The following is a 17,417-nucleotide window of genomic DNA, read 5'->3' on the forward strand; positions in this document are numbered from 1 at the left end:
ATGATAGGAATGAATAAAAAGCTCTAATAGGCCTAAATTGAGTGAATATAAGTGAATGTTGATTAAAAACAATAATAATGGACCCAGCAATTGCACTACTAGGTGTATATCCAAGGGATACAGTTGTGCTGTTTTGAGGGGCACATGCACCCCAATGTTTATAGCAGCACTGTCAACAATAGTTAAAGTGTGGAAAGGGCCCAGATGTCCATTGACAGATGAATGCATAAAAAATATGTGGTGTATATACATATACATATGCATATATATATACATTACATGCATACATACACAATGGAATATTACTCAACAATCAAAAAGAATGAAATCTTGCCATTTGCAACACCATGAAGTAGAGGGTGTTACGCTAAGTGAAACAAGTCAGTCAGAGAAAGACAAATATCAGATGATTTCACTTATATGAAGAATTTAAGATACAAAACAGATGAATATAAGGGAAAGGAAGCAAAAGAATATAAAAACGGAGACAAAACATAAGAGACTCTTAAATACAGAAAACAAACTGTGAGTGGGGGGATGGGCTAAATGGGTAAGGGGCATTAAGGAGGGAACTTGTTGAGATGAGTGCTGGGTGTTATACATAAGGGATGAATCACTGGAATCTACTGAAAATATTGTTGCACTATATGCTAACTAACTTGGATGTAACTTAGAAATAACAACGACAATAATCACTTCCTTGTTGCATGCATAATATATGAAGGAGTCAAATGTATCATAACAATGGCATATAAAGGGTGGGAGAAGGGTAAATGGATTTGTAATGTACTAGCAATGATTGAAAAGTAGTAAAAAGTTTTAAGTTTGAGAGAAACTAATACTTTAAAGACGCACATTGTAATATACAGAGTGACAATTAAAAGAATTTAAAAAAAAGGTATAAGTAAAAAACAATCATAGGAGGTAACAGTGGCATGATTTTTTAAAAAACTTGAATAACCCAGAAGAATCCAAGAAAAGAGAAAATAAAAGAGAAAAAGAAGGAACAACTGAAAAATAAATAGCAAGATAGTGGATTAAACAGACTACATTACATTGAGTATACATTTTGTGGGGGGGGGAGGGATCTGCTAAAGTTGTTAAGTATATTTTAAAAATATTCAGTTTTCAACAAAAAGTGAAAATACACTCCAGTTAAAAGACAAAGATTGTCAGACAGTTAACAACACAAGACTCAAGCATATGTTCTTTACAAGACACCCACTCTTTATATAAGGACACAGTTACTTCTGATCTCATAGCAATAATATACATGAACCAAAAAATGACAGAACTAAAGGGGGGAAATAGACAAATTTATATTCATATTTGGAGATTTTAACTCACCATTCTCATTAACTAGTAGAATAAGCAGACCAAAACGTTAGTATAGATATAAGAAAGATTAGAACAATATGAATTAACTGACCTGACTGTAAAACACTACATTCAGCCAGGATGAATATTTTTTCAAAGAATACACACAAGATTGATAACAGTAGACCATTTGTCAGACTATGAAACAAGTCTCAATGAGTTTCAAAGTATTAGTATCACATGTAGAGACTGATTCAGGAATGGCAGAGAGAATGTTTCTGTAAACTCACTCTCCTGCTAAAATAACAAAAATAGGGGTGAAAAAAGTGAAACTCAGGGGTACCTGGGTGGCTTAGTCGTTCAAACGTCCAGCTTCGGCTCAGGTCATGATCTCACGGTTCGTGAGTTCGAGCTCCGCATTGGGCTCTGTGCTGTTGGTGCAGAGCCCACTTTCGATCCTCTGTCCCCCTCTTGCTCTGCACCTCCCCTGCTCGTACTCTCTGTCTCTCAAAAATGAATAAACATTAAAAAAAAAAAAAAAAAGAAACTGAGCCATTTCAGAACTCTGGAAATTAACACAAGCCTGAGAAAAAACTAGAAGTCCTCTGTACAAGACAGACTGTAAGACGATGGGTTCTGTGGCATTTTATTTGGGAACTATCCCTTCCCAGCTTTCTCCCTCAGTGGCACTATTGCTAAAAGCCAATAGCATTGCAGCCATCAGAAAGATCTGACCTCTTTTGAAACTCCCCCAAGAGGACATAAACACTTTGCCCAAACTTAATATAAACTTAAAGCTCCTTGGAAAATCTCTGTTCCTGAAGTGTTGTGGGTATTTGATTTGACTCGGAGCTCAGCTTTCTAAAAAACAAACCCTATGCCAGCCAACATTGTGACCACCTAAGGCTGTTATTTCACTTGTGGTAAACAAGAGCTGCCTGAGAATTTAAAACGAAATCTGGATACTACTAGATGACCATAGGGAATTTGAAAGTGTCTGACAGATTCCTGAAGATCTCAGGATCCTGTGCCAGGATGTGCATGTGCATAGGAAAGATCTGGGAAAGGAGAAGGCCCTAGTCACTTATCTGTAGCTGACCTAGAAGCTCTCACAAGTGAGATGTGAAATCTAAGGCCGTTTCGTAAACTGAAGTTTGAAGGTGTATCTTTTCAAACATTCCCTCCTACAGATGACGTGTAGGCAAAACATTTAAAGAAATGTTCTGACACATCATTCGCTGACCACAAAATTATACTGACCCATGGGTGACTTGCAGGAAGTCAAGCTTAAAATATAAATCAAGAGCTTAAAGGAAAAAAAAAAACCAGCAAAGAACTCAGTGGCTACACACCTCAGAGAAAACGGAATCTACATAATTAGTCCAGGAAAGTCATTCAACAATCAGAAACAAGAAAACAAACATAAATCAGCAACATAACAAACCTTGGAAGTGGGAGGGATCTGATGCCAGAACTGTTAAAATATAATGTCCAGTTTTCAACAACAAAAAAAAATGAAATACACAAGCAAATTTTTGCCATGCACACAAAGCAAAACAGCCAACACAAAATTTGCCTGACGGGGCTTGGAGTTTGGACTTAGCACACAATGACTTTAAATCTCCTATTATAAATATGTTTAAAGTCGTAGCAGAAACCATTTCAAGAGTATTTTTTTTTTTCAACGTTTATTTATTTTTGGGACAGAGAGAGACAGAGCATGAACGGGGGAGGGGCAGAGAGAGAGGGAGACACAGAATCGGAAGCAGGCTCCAGGCTCCGAGCCATCAGCCCAGAGCCCGACGCGGGGCTCGAACTCACGGACCGCGAGATCGTGACCTGGCTGAAGTCGGACGCTTAACCGACTGCGCCACCCAGGCGCCCCCCATTTCAAGAGTATTGAGTATGACAATAGTATCTCATCAAAGAGAAAATAGAACTAGAAATTATAAAATGAAAATATAAAACGATGTTAATAGTTAAAATTGCTACTTCTACTCAATATTGGATTGGAGGTTCTAGCCACTGCAATTAGCTAAGAAGGAATAAAAGGAAGAGGTAAAATTATATTTGCGTATAATGTCATGTATTTATGAAATCTGAAGAAATTCATTAAGATCTATTACAGCCAATAAAGAAGTTTATCAGTGTGTCAGGATACAAGATCTCTAGGCAGAAATCAGTTGTATTTCTGTATACTAGCAATGAACAATGCAAAATGAAATTAAAATAATTCTGTATACAGTTAGCATTAAAAAGAGTAAAATATTTTGCAACAAATTTAACAAGAGTGTAAGACCTGTACACTGAAAACTGTAAAACATTGTTGAAAGAAATTAAAGAAGTCAAAATAAATAAAAGAAATATTCCTGTGTTCATGGATCAGAAAATGTAATATTGTTATGATGGCATTTCTCTCCAAATTGTTCTAGATTTCTTGCCATCTTTATCAAGATCTGAGCTAGCTTCTTTGCAGAAATTGACAAGCTGATCATAAAATTCATATGGAAATTCAAGGGACCCAGCATAGCTAAAACAGTTTTAATAAAAAAGAAGAAATTGGAGGACTCACACTGGCAAATTTTAAAACTTACTACCAAGCTGTAGTAATCAAGACTGGTATTGGCATAAGGATATTCCAGCTCAGTGGGATAGAATTGAGAGTCCAGAAATAAATCCTTACGTGGTCAACTGATTTTCAACAAGGGTGCCAAGATGATTCAATGGGGAAGAAATTGTGTTTTTAGCAAATCCTGGAAATAGACAGGAACAAGAATGAATTTGGAATTCTACCTTTTGTCATACTCAAAAATTAACCAAAATGCATCATAGACTCAACGGTAGGAGTGAAAGCCTAAAACTAGTGGAAGAAAACAAAAAAAAAAGTTTGTGACTTTGGGTTTCGAAGCATTCTAAGATATGACACCGAAAGCACAGTTCATGAGTGAAAAAACCTGATAATTGGAATTCATTAAAATTGAAAACATTTGTATTTCTACAGAGACCTAAAGAAAGTGATAAGACACAGGATGGGAGGAAATATTTGCAAATCATGTATTTGATAGTGGCCTTTTATCCAGAATATACAAAGATGTCTGTAATTCAATAATAAAAAGACAAATTACCTTCTTAAAAAATGGGCAAAAATCTGAATAGATGTTTCTCCAGAGAAGATGTACAAATGGCCCATACCACATGAAAAGATATTCAGTATTAATCATAACGGAAAATGTAAATCAAAACCACAGTGACCTGTGACTTCATACTATTGTGATGTCTGTAATTACAAAGACAGATAAAAACAAGTGGTAAAAACGTTCAGAAGTGGAAACTCTGATACACTGATGGGAAAGTGAAATGCTACAGCCACTTTGGAAGACAATTTGGCCATTCAGTACTTGAATAGAGAAATAAAATTGTGCTGTATTCATGCATACAGTTTGATATGGCATTGAAAATCAACCACAATAACAAGTAACTGCCTGGAAATATTATTTTAAAATGTAAGCAAGGCATAGAAGCATTTATATTTATTGTCTAATTCAGTTTACAAAATTCACAAAAGGGGCAAAAGTAATCCACATTGTCAAAAAATGCGTACATACATGGTATAAATATAAAGAAAGGCAAGAAAAACAGTACCATAAAAGTCAAAATAATGATTTCCTTTAAAGAGAGGCAGGGGAGTTAGAAGGCAGGGTGGTTGAGCTCTGGCCATATTTTATGTCTTAGCTTGAGTGATGAGTAGTCCCATTGTAACTTTTCTATGTGTGTGTTATATTTCACAATAAAGAGGGTTTAAAATAAAATGGTGGATCTATATTATAGAAAGCATTTTTTAAGGATTTCTAGGTTTGTCTGTATATCCAGTATCTACACTAAGATTTTATACCCTTTATTCTTCTTAGCCCACTTGTCAGGATTTTGGATACTCACTAGTATAATTAGAGAAAAGAAGGCTAAAAATTGGAACCTTTGTTTCCAGTTAGTAACCAGTGATTATGACGAGCAAGACACACCTTGTCCTCAGTTTCCTCTTCTGAGACATTAAGTTGACCAGATTAAAAAAAAAAAAAATCCCATTCAGCCCTAACATTGTATGAAATTATAGGAACCTCTAAAGAAATGAGTCTGATAGAGTAGCAGTGGCAGCCCTGGGAAAAGAGTCTGATCTCACAGTGTTAACTGTTAACACAGTTTTTTGACTTTTTTAACTGTTAAATCAAGTTTTTTTACTTTTTTGGAGTCCCCTCTCCTCTCCTCCGACATATGAAGATGAAAATACTACTTAACTCACAAAGTTATTAAGATTAAATAAAACAACACATCGTATTAGGGTTCTCCAGAGAAACAGAACTAATAGGATGTGTGTGTGTATTTACATAGAGAGAGAGAGAGAGATGGAGAGATAGGTTTATTTTAAGGAATTGGCTTGCAAGACTGTGAGGGTTGGCAGGTTTGAGATTTACAGGGCAGGCTGTCCAGCTAGAAATTCTCGAACGAGTCGATACTGCAGTCCTGAATCTGAAGGCAGTCTTGAGGCAAACCTCTTTCCTCTTTGGAGGACCTCAGTCTTTTCTTTTAAGGCCTTCAACCAATTGGCTGAAGCCCATACACATTAGGGAGGGTGATCTGCTTTACTCAGTTTACTGATTAAAGTGTTAGTCACCTCTGAAGAATACTTTCACAGCGACAACTAGCCTGGTGCTTGACCACACAGCTGAACACCATAGCCAAGCCAAGTTGACACATAAAATTAACCATCACACACATCTGCAAGTGTTTATACCGCTATGGTGAAACTGTTGTAGGTCCTGAATAACCGTTATGTGCTGTGCTCTCTGATTCACACTTTACTTGGATCTTTATTTCCAAATGAAGTTTTAAATCTGCCTACCTCTCTCCAGATATACCCATTTCACCTTAGTTCAAGGCACTCAGTGAAGATTTTTGGAGCAGATCAGTAGCATTAGAGATGGATTTCTGAAGTACTCTGGGTTTTTTTTTTCCCCCTTATTTTAGCACTTAGCACTTGTTTGTACTCACCACTAGTCTCTAGGTTTGTAGAGTAGCAGGGATGGTAACTTCTTCCTCATTGTGAAATCCAACACATCTTCCACCATATAGTAGGCTCTCAAATATTTGTCGAATGAATGAGCTGGAAAGATTTGGGCATATTTTTAAAAGAGATCTGCAGTTGTGTTAACATATAATTTTGTCTTCGCTCAACTTGCTTAATGCTGTTAAGAACTTTGGTTCTTCAGTAAAATCTGGTAACCATGCTTTCTTCATGTGGATGATCAAGCTGGTGGGGATTCAACATGTGAAAGATAAACACCAATGTGAATTAGGAAAATCTGCACCACACTTTGTGTACATCTTAGTTACACTCTCAATATCTGTGCCATCCTGCCACAGGTGTTTATTTCACACTCATTCATGATGACAAACATGGTCTATATTCTGCTTAAATGCCTGGAATGTCTTGAAGATAGCTCCACGTGGAAATCTGGTTTATCATTTAATTGCAAATACTTTGCTTTCTTTAAAAAAAGGAAAATGCAGGGGCGCCTGGGTGCTTCGGCTCAGGTCATGATCTCATAGTCTGTGGGTTCGAGCCCCGCGTCAGGCTCTGTGCTGACAGCTCAGAGCCTGGAGCCTGTTTCCAATCCTGTGTCTCCCTCTCTCTCTGCCCCTCCCCCAGTCTCACTTTGTCTCACTCTGTCTCTCAAAAATAAATAAATATTTAAAAAAAAATTTTTTTTAAATAAAAAAGGAAAATGCTCTTTATAAATATACATAGACAATAAACACAAACACACGCCTACATATTTATTGATCTCTTTCTTCTCTTTTGAATTTTTCAGGTGCTTTCCCCAGCCTGAGTCCTGTGAATTCTCCCAGCCATGGACCAGTCTCCGCTGGCTCTCTAATGAATCGATCACCTGTAGAATTTCCTGCCACTGCCAGTTCTCTTACTAAGCCAAGTGTTATTTTACACCGATCTCTGGGCAGTGCACCCAGTTCACCAGATTTTTATCAGCATGTTAGAAATTCTGATAGCAGTTTATGTAACAGGTAAGTTTCCTAAATGTTGATTATTTCTGTCTCAAAATATAGGTTATTTTAATAAAGTATTCCTAGTTTTCTAGTTTTATGTTATAACTAGTTGATGGATTAAGACTGTATCTTCCCTATTTATCAAGTAGTTTTTCTTTTTAAGAAACTTTTCCTCATTTTAGTGCAATTGTTCATTTTTGAATTAAGTAATCTCTATCAAAAGTGATATATAGTAGTATTCTATCCATCTCAAGATACCAGTAAATTATGAGAATTCTTTTAGTATATACTACCTTAGTACCCAGTTCATACGGTGTTTGTTTTCATTTCTGCTCAGTTTTTTATCAGTGATAAGTGTTTACCTCAGACCTCAGTGGTGACTTTCAAAATATGTTAGTTTCTTCGGGGACACAAGATACCTTCCAGGATAAAGCCTATTAAGTTTATAGAGAGATTGGACTTGTATGATATTTTGCAATGGGGTTCCTGGTTAAAAGTTAAACAGATTTCAAAATTGTATTTAGGTAAAAAGTTTTGTCTCATTTATGAATGTATATTTATCTATTTTATTCTTTAAGCTGTGGACATCAAATATTGAAATATGTTTCAACATCTGAATCCGAATCTGGTATAGACTGCCACAGTGGAAAGTCAGGTGAGATTGCAAAGGTCCTGTGTGTCTGAATTTCAGAACAGTTTCTTAGATTGTTTTAGAAATGAATAAATGTGAGTTTAACTTCAGTTTATCCATCTTTAAAATGAAGATTATAACATTTTTATATACTTACAAGATAAGTAGAGAAGTTACTAGGAACAAGTTATAAATAACAGAGGGTAAAAGTGTTTTGAAGACTAAAATATGCTGGGGACGTGCCTGGCTGGCTCAGTCGGAAGAGCATGCGACTCTTGATCTCAGGGTTGTGAGTTTGAGCCCCACGTTGGGTGTAGAGATTACTTAAAAATAAAATCTTAAAAAAAAAAAAAGGACTAAAGTGTGCTATACATATGAATGCAGTCTTTTCAGTTTATGGGTAGGGTTCATAAATAGAGTAATTAATTATGATAATGTTGAACTCTAAGCCCAAAAGAGTTTTTATGACATAGAGAGGAGTTGTTTTAAAATATAGTTTATTATATCATTCTGAAACATTTTATATCCTCAAACAAGAAATACTGTTGGTGATAAAATTATGGTGGTTTTATAATTTTAAATGTTGATGACTCAAGCATACAGTAATAGTTAACTAGGTAACTCAGACCGTCATTCCCCTTGAAAGTAGCTAGAAAAGCTGGACAAATTATTAACAACAAAAATGTGCTTAAAGCCATTGAAAACTAACAAGCTCCTCACAATTACCAGTACAAGATCTGGAGGAGGATAGAAATTCATGAAGTAAGCCTAGAGTATGGGGCTATGAAAAAGGTATTTGCTCCTTCCAGAGGGTCCAGTGACTAATAGAATGAGCAATCCTTTTGGTACCTCCATGGGACTAGAGAGCTAGATATTGGAGGTGATGGCCTACCGTGGTAGGGATAACTTGGAAAACTCTGCAGCACCGCACACTAAGAATAAAAGTAAATCAGCAATAGATCGGCCCCCTTAGGGATTATAGGCTCGTACTGATCCCCTTATGTACTATAAACTTCACCCTTTTAAAGTGTACAATTCAAGGGCGCCTGGGTGGCTCAGTCGGTTAAGCATCCGACTTTGGCTCAGGTCGTGATCTCACAGTTTGTGGGTTCAAGCCCCACGTTGGGCTCTGTGCTGACAGCTCAGAACCTGGAGCCTGCTTTAGATTCTGTCTCTTCTCTCTCTGCCCCTCCCTGCTTGCACATGCGCACATGCTCTCTCTCTCAAATATAAGTAAGCATTAAAAAAATCAAAGTGTACAGTTCAGTAATTTTTGGTTCTGAGATTGTTTAAAACACACACACCCACCCCCCCCCACACACACACGCGCGCGCACACACACACACAGAGAAGAGCAATCCTTTACAAACTCTTCCAAAAAGTAGGAGGGGAAAACTTCCCAACTCATTCTGAAGGACTAGTGATATCCTGATGTCATAACCAGACACAGGTATCACAAACCAAAAACAAAAAAGACTACAGACCAATATCTCTTATGTGTATAAACACAAAAACCCTTAACAAAATAATGGCAAACGGAATCCAGCAACATATGAAATGGTTACACTATGACTAAGTGGTATTTATCCTAGGAATGCAAGGGCAGTTTAACAGTTGAAAATCAATCAATGTAATATACCACATTAATAGAATAAAAGGGGAGAAAAATGCATGATAATCCAAATATGTGCAGAAAAAACATTTGATAAAATCTAACACTCTTTCATGATAAAAACACTCAAACTAGTTATAGCAGGGAAGTTCTTCAACATGATAAAGGGCATCTTTGAAAAACACACACCTTAATGGAAAAGGACTGATGTTTTCTCCTTAAGATCAAGAATAAGATAAGATTTTTTGCTTTCAGCATTTCAACACGGTACTGATGGTTCTAGCCAAAAAAATGGAAAGAAAAATAAAGGAATCCTGAATGGAAATAAATAAATAAAACTGTCTCATATTCGTAGAGCATATAATCCTTTATATAGAAAATCCCAAAGAATACACACACACACACACACACACACACACACACACACACACAAGAACCAATAAATCAGTTTAGCAGAGATAAGATACAATATCAGTGTTGTACAAAATTGTATTTCTGTGTACTAGCAATGAGCCATCATAGATTGAAATTAAGAAAACATTTTCACTTGTAATAGTATCAAAAAGAATGAAGTAATTAGAATAAATTTAACAAGAGATTTATAAACTGAAAAACATAAAACATTGTTGATAATAGAGAAAAATCTATGGGGTGCCTGAGTGGTTCAGCCAGTTAGGTGTCCAACTCTTGATTTAGACTCAGATCATGATCTCACAGTGGTGAGATCAAGCCCCATGTCAGGCTCTGCACTGGGCATGAAGCCTGCTGAGTATTCTCTCTCTCCCTCTGCCCTTCCCCTGCTGGTGCATGTGTGCTCTCTCTCACAAAAAAAAAAAAAAAAAAAAAAAAAATTAAAATTAAAAAAGAGAAAATCTAAATACATTGAGAGGCATTTCTTATTTTTTTTTTTTTTTAAATTTTTTTTCAATGTTTATTTATTTTTGGGACAGAGAGAGACAGAGCATGAACGGGGGAGGGGCAGAGAGAGAGGGAGACACAGAATCGGAAACAGGCTCCAGGCTCCGAGCCATCAGCCCGGAGCCTGACGCGGGGCCTGAACTCACGGACCGCGAGATCGTGACCTGGCTGAAGTCGGACGCTTAACCGACTGCGCCACCCAGGCGCCCCAGAGAGGCATTTCTTATTTAAAGACTGGAAAACCCAGTATTGTCAATAGGGCTATTCTCCCAAATTCATCTAGAAATTCAGTGCAATACTTAACAAATTCTAGCAGGCTTTTTTTTTTTCTTTTTTGTAGAAATTGACAAGTTGGTCATAAATTTTACATGGAAAGACAATGACCAACAATAGCCAAAACAATTTGGAAATAGAACAAATTTGGAGGACTGATGCTCCCTGATTTCATAATTTATTATAGAGCCACTGTAATTAAGATAGTGAAGTATCAAAAGATGAGCCCGTAGTTCAGTGGAACAGAACTATAAGTCCAAAAATAGATTCTTGCATTTATGGTCGGTTGATTTTGATATAGAAGTCAAGACCATTCAAAAGAGAAAGCATAGTTTTTTCACCAATTGGGGCCAAGACAATTGGGTATTCATTTGTCAAAGAAAGAATTTGGGCCCTTACCTTATTATATACACAGACAGTAACTCAAAATAGATCATAGACCTAAGTGTAAGAGTTAAAACCTTGCAAATTGAAGAAGAACAAATTGGACATAATCTTTGTGACCTTGAGTTGAGCAAAACATTCTTGGATACAATGCCAAAAGGACAATCCATGAAAGAAAAAAGATGACAAGTTAGGCTTCAGCAAAATTAAAAACTTTTACACTTCAAAAGACAACAATAAGAAAATGAAAAGACAAACCATAGATTGAGAGAAAATATTTGGAAATTATATATATGATAAAGGTCTTACATCCATAATACATAAAGAACATTTATAATTCAATATTAAGTCTACCTAAAAAATGGGCAAGAGATGTCAGATATTTTGGTCTGAGTCATTTGGTGAAGGATATAAATAAATGGGTAATGAACACATGAAAAGATGATGAACATCAATAGTCACTAAGGAAATGCAAATTAATACTACAATAAGATACCACTACACTCAAACTAGAATAGGTATAATTAAAAAGACAAGACAATAGTGGGGCGCCTGGGTGGCTCAGTTGGTTAAGCACCCGACTTCGGCCCAGGTCATGATCTCATGGCCTATGGGTTCGAGGCCCACGTCGGGCTCTGTGCTGACAGCTCAGAGCCTGGAGTCTGCCTGGGATTCTGTGTCTCCCTCTCTCTCTCTCTGCCCCTCCCCTGCTCACACTCTGTCTCTCTCTGTCTCCCAATAATAAATAAACGTTTAAAAAAATTACAACAACAACAACAAAAAGACAATAGCACTTGTTAGCAAGGATGCAGAGAAATTGGAACCTTTGTGCATTGCTGATGGGAATATAAAATGGTATACCACTCTGGAAAACATTTTGACAGTTTCTTTAAAAGTTACACATAAATTTACCATGTCACCCAGTAATACCATGTCTAAGAATTTATCCATGAGTAAACATATGAGCACTCAAAGACAAGACTGGGAGTGTCATGATATCATTGATGATGCTGCAAATGTTGGAATGACCCAGACATCCATCAAGTTACGAATGGATACATATCATGTGGTATATCCATTCAATGTAATCTTACTTAGTAATTAAAGGAACAAACTTCTGGTAACATGCCACTACACGTATAAAATCAAAACATCATTTTAAGTGAGAGAAGCCAGGCTCAAAGGATTACATATTGTATGATTCTATTTACATAAAATTCTAGAAAAGGTGAATTTATAGAGACAATAATCAGAGGAGTGATTGCCTAGAATGAAAATAAGGATCAACTATAAATAAACAGGAGGGTACTTTCTGGGGGTGATGATAATGTCCTAAAACCAGATTGTCATAAAGGTTGCACAACTCTGTAAATTTACTAAAATTGTTGAATTATACACTTATAATGGGTGGATTTTATAGTATGTTATTATACTATATATATACAGTTGTTTGGATTGACTGGTCTCAGCTGGGACATTCTCACTTGAGGACTCTCATGTGATTCCAGTCAGATATTGGTAAGGGTGACAGTCATCTGAGGGAATGATTGGGCTGAATTTCCAAGATGGGATTGGATTACTCACATGTCTGTTGACTATTGACTAGTCCATCTAAATATGACCCCTGTATGGGCTTCTTCCAACATGTTTGCTGGATTCGAAGAGAGGAGGAGCTGCCAATCAAGTTAATGGCTCAACCCAAAACACACCTAAAGTGTTACTTAATGCCATTTTCTGTTCATCAGAGCAGTCATGCGGCCTGTCCAGATTCCAGGGGATTAGGAAATAAATGCTCCCTCTTGATGGAAGAACTACAGGAATACATTTGAGAAGAGTGCAAGGAGTATAAGAGAGAGTGTTGTAGACATCTTTGGAAAAGAACTTATTACATTTATTTCAACTGTTTTTATTACTGTTCTGTGTAAGATATAGTTACTAGGAGTTTGGGTCATTAAAATGTAAGTAGGTAATGTACCTTAGATGTCAACAATTTTTAGATGGACGGTAATTTTAGAATATTATTATAGTAGTACTGCCTTGACCTACCAAGAATAGTTGAATATTCTAAATTTTATTTCTTAAATGTTTTTCATTGGGAAAAAGTAATATTTTCCAAAGAATAATATTTCCTGGTCACCATTAGTTAATGATTTTTTAGTATATTCAGTGTATTAAGTTCAGATTATCACTAACGTTTATTGACCATTTATTATATGTAACTTCCAGTAAGATAGATATTGTTATCCATATTTTACAGAGGAAAAAGCTTGCCATTATCAAGTTCTAGTTCTTCTGAAACTCAGTTCCAATAAGTACTCTTAAAAACCCTTTTACTTAGGAAAAAACCCTACATATTGAAAAGCAATCACATCATAACTTTATAACTGAATTAATATTCATACACTGTATTATCACCCCGATTAATAAACCAATGAACGAAATAGTACCAGCACCTCAGAATTTCCCCTCAGGCCCCTCCCAGGTATACCCTCTAAAGATAACATTTTTCTTGCCTTTCATATGTTTTTGAGCTTTTTATAAACAGAATCACAGAGTATGTACCTTGTGTCTGGCTTCCTTCATTCCACACATTTTTAAGAATCATCCATATTGTTGCATATGGCTGTGGTTCATTCTCTTCGCTACCTATTGTTCAGTTGTGTGAATATACTACCATTTATTTCTTCTATTGTTGATGGGTTTGGGGGAAGCTTCCTGTTTCTAAGATTACAAATAGAATGAATATGATTTTTTTTACATGTGAATGAATACTATTTACCTACCAGTGCTGCTTCTCTTTTCCATGAGACTTGGGGAAAAAAATATTATTAATCACATTGGTAGAAATAATTCACAATAAATGATACTATGTTTTCCTTTTTAGATGTGCCTTGATTTCATTCATTTATAATTATGAATTTAGCGTTTTCATAGCTAAAATTCAAACAATTTCACATGTTGGAAATTGCATACGTCAAATTGCTAAAGACAGAATTTTCCTGTTTCTCACTTTGATAAAGAATATCCCCACCCCCACCCCCATTTCTTTCATCCATGAATAGATATATCAGGTGAAATGTCTGTGTTGTCAGACAAGGTACCTGGGCCAAATAATCCAGCAAGATACAACTTAATGGTGCCATTTATTTAACCTGAATGCCAGTATGGTTCACTTTATGTGAAGATTTTTTATAAATAATTTTCCTTATAAAACTATGCATATAGTGCAAGTTTTATTCTTCTTACTACTATATGTATTTCTTGAAAGGTGATGAAGACAACACCATTTCCTCAAAACAATCATTCAGCCTCACAGAAGTGCAACATGAAGTGGAAACAGAGAACACAGACTGCAGAAAATTATTTTTGGAAGGTGATACTCACCTAACAGAAGAGGCACAGAATGAACAGCAACCAAATGTAAAAGATAAACTTTCCATATGATTATGTTAAGGTGAAATATAATATTGGTTTAGTACTAGTGTCATTATTTTTGCTCAGAACAAGATTTTTAATATAATAGTATTTTTATTTTTATTTTTTTTTTGCTGAAAAGTCATACCATATTAAAGAATACTTTGGGTTAAAAATAATAGTTACAGTTGACCCTTGAATAGTGCTGGTGTTAGGAGTGCTGACCCTCCCACACACAGTCAAAAATTCACATATAACTTTTGACTCCTCCAGAACTTAACTACTAGTAATCTGCAGTTGATCAGAAGTCTCACTGATCGCATAAACACATATATGTCAGTTCACGCGTATCTTGTATGTTGCATGTATTGTATCCTGTATTCTTACAGTAAAGCTAGAGTAAAGGAAATGGTATTAAAAATCATAAGAGGAAATGCTGTATTTACTGTACCAAGAGTACCGTGAGTACAGACTATTTATAGTGCTGTCCTGTGAGAACTCCATGTGCAGTGGACCTGCGTCGTTCAAACTCGTGTTGTTTAAGGGTCAGCTGTGCTTCTGAACTCATCATCCGAGAACAACAAAGTGCGTTCATTTTAAAATGAACACATTTTACTTAGTGATACAATAGATATATTACTTTCTATACTGATATTTTCTTAAATTGTGTATGTTAAAGTGTGGGGAACTTGTGCATAAAGCATTAAAAAACAAAATCTGCTTATAATAGTTTTTTGTTTTTAAGTTCAAAATTTAAGATTTTTAGGGGGAAAAAAACCATCCATTCCTTACTAGTTAAACTGGTAATAAATGCCAGTATAAGGATAGGAGTCTCTATTATTCTTTGATATGTATAACTTCTAAAAAAAATAATGGACTTTAGATTTGTATAGTGTTTTGGAAATACAGTATTTTTATTTGTAAAAGTACTGTGAAGATTAATAAGTCTTCTTATGCCTAGAAGACATTTTTACATTTTTCTGATAGCATTTTACAAAGAGAAGAACTAGGAAGTACAGATTATGTTTGAGAATAACTTCTGTAGAAAATAATATTGGCCATTTTTTAATGTTCAGTTTTAAGTGTTTTTGGATGTGGATTTAACAATATTTTTTAAAAGGTGAGGTTGAGTTGGTTTGTGTTTCTCCCCCCTATATGTACAGATTGAACAGGAAGCATCACTGGACCTGATTTTAATAGAAGATTATGATTCCTTAATAGAGAAGATGAACAACTGGAATTTTCAAATATTTGAAGTTGTTGAAAAAATGGGAGAGAAATCAGGAAGGATCCTTAGTCAGGTTTGTTTAAAATCTCTACTTTTTTATCATAAATTAATTTTTCCTTGGATCTTTATAAAACACGAACTCTAAAAATGTATAATGTTGGTTTAGACACAACTTCAACATTGTTCACTTAATTATTTTTCTCACAAATGAAGTTTTCAGTAAAAAATTTGAGAAGATATATATACATATATGTGTGTGTGTATAAACCCATATATAAAAATAATTATATAATGTATAATTTTATTTGAATAAATGAAAATATTAAATTTAAATATAAATTTAAAATATTAAAATAAATTTTAATTGAATAAATGAAAAGTAGTTTTTTGGCTTGTATTAATGGGGTTTAATTTTACTACAGAATAAAGATTTACTTTATACTGAAGCCTGAGGTTGAAGAGGACATAAAATGTGAGCTAGTTCTAACCACTGAAACTTAGGCTTCATTTCTGTCACCTGCCTCTCCGTACTTTCCCGAAGGCCAAATGGTTCGTTTCATGCTAGAGCCATGGAAAAATAGTTCCTTGTTACCACCCAGACTCAAGGTTCTCCCTGAGGGGTTCATACAACAGCATCAGATTAACCTTCTCAAAATATCACTCTCATTATCTTCCAGGTATCATATTTATGAAATGTACAAACATAAGGATAATTTATGTGGCGGGCATACAGTTTCACCTCACTGAAGTCTTTAGGGACAAAAATGTAATAAATATATTGTTTGGACTTCTGTTAAGGACTAGAGTAGAATAGAATTCATGTGCCCTTTAATAAATTGTAAATAAAAAAACTAAAGGGAAGAATAGAAAAATTTTAAAGCTGAGACATGTGATAGTTTTCTTTGGTTTTCAAGGGCTTCAGGGTTATGTCTTCCTTTTTAATGTTTTGAGAAGAATTTATTGTAGGAAAGTTTTTAATAAATTATTAACTTAAAGACATATACATGGTAACATCCCCAAATGCAAATCACAAAAACATATTCTACTCAACTGCAAATAGAAATCCTGATTTTTAAAGTGAATTTTATTTTAATTGACATTTAGGTTATGTATACCTTATTTCAAGACACTGGTTTATTGGAAATATTTAAAATTCCCACTCTACAGTTCATGAACTATTTTCGTGCATTAGAAAATGGCTACCGAGACATTCCTTGTAAGTATTAACATATCTCATTACTTAAATTCAAATAATGCTGGTTTTGAAACTATTATTTTTCCCTTCAGATACTCTCTTAAACACTTTTTAAATTACATATTTGAAAATATTTTAAATAGGGATTTAAAAAGTAATCTGTATGCTACTACCTAGAGTTAACTACTGTTATTTTGATATATATTCTTCAAGATTTTTTCTTATTTTTCATAAAGTTAATCATAATACAGACATATTTATAATGGGTTTTTCCCTTAATTATTACCTGGTGTACAACTTTCTGTGTTAATAAGTATTCATCTGGGTTCCTTGTCTTTTAAAATATTTGGTAATTAAGTAAGTCAAGAGTTTCAGAAAAATCTTG

At 35.0% G+C, this 17,417-nt stretch overlaps 1 protein-coding gene across 1 annotated transcript in view; it reads left to right on the top strand.

Annotated features, from left to right (window-relative positions):
* Nucleotides 1–17,417, top strand: part of PDE3B (phosphodiesterase 3B) — a 170,876-nt gene that overhangs the window by 128,612 nt on the left and 24,847 nt on the right. The window contains exons 6-10 of the mRNA XM_047070666.1: nucleotides 7,185–7,395; nucleotides 7,956–8,032; nucleotides 14,464–14,615; nucleotides 15,773–15,910; nucleotides 16,942–17,053. Coding sequence (XP_046926622.1) covers nucleotides 7,185–7,395; nucleotides 7,956–8,032; nucleotides 14,464–14,615; nucleotides 15,773–15,910; nucleotides 16,942–17,053 — 690 coding nt within the window. The remainder of the gene's footprint in view (nucleotides 1–7,184; nucleotides 7,396–7,955; nucleotides 8,033–14,463; nucleotides 14,616–15,772; nucleotides 15,911–16,941; nucleotides 17,054–17,417) is intronic.

The sequence above is a fragment of the Lynx rufus genome, unplaced genomic scaffold (assembly GCF_022079265.1).
Source record: "Lynx rufus isolate CCGP_SWC_20201006 ecotype Redwood Valley unplaced genomic scaffold, mLynRuf1.p SCAF_9, whole genome shotgun sequence".
Lineage (NCBI taxonomy): Eukaryota > Metazoa > Chordata > Mammalia > Carnivora > Felidae > Lynx > Lynx rufus.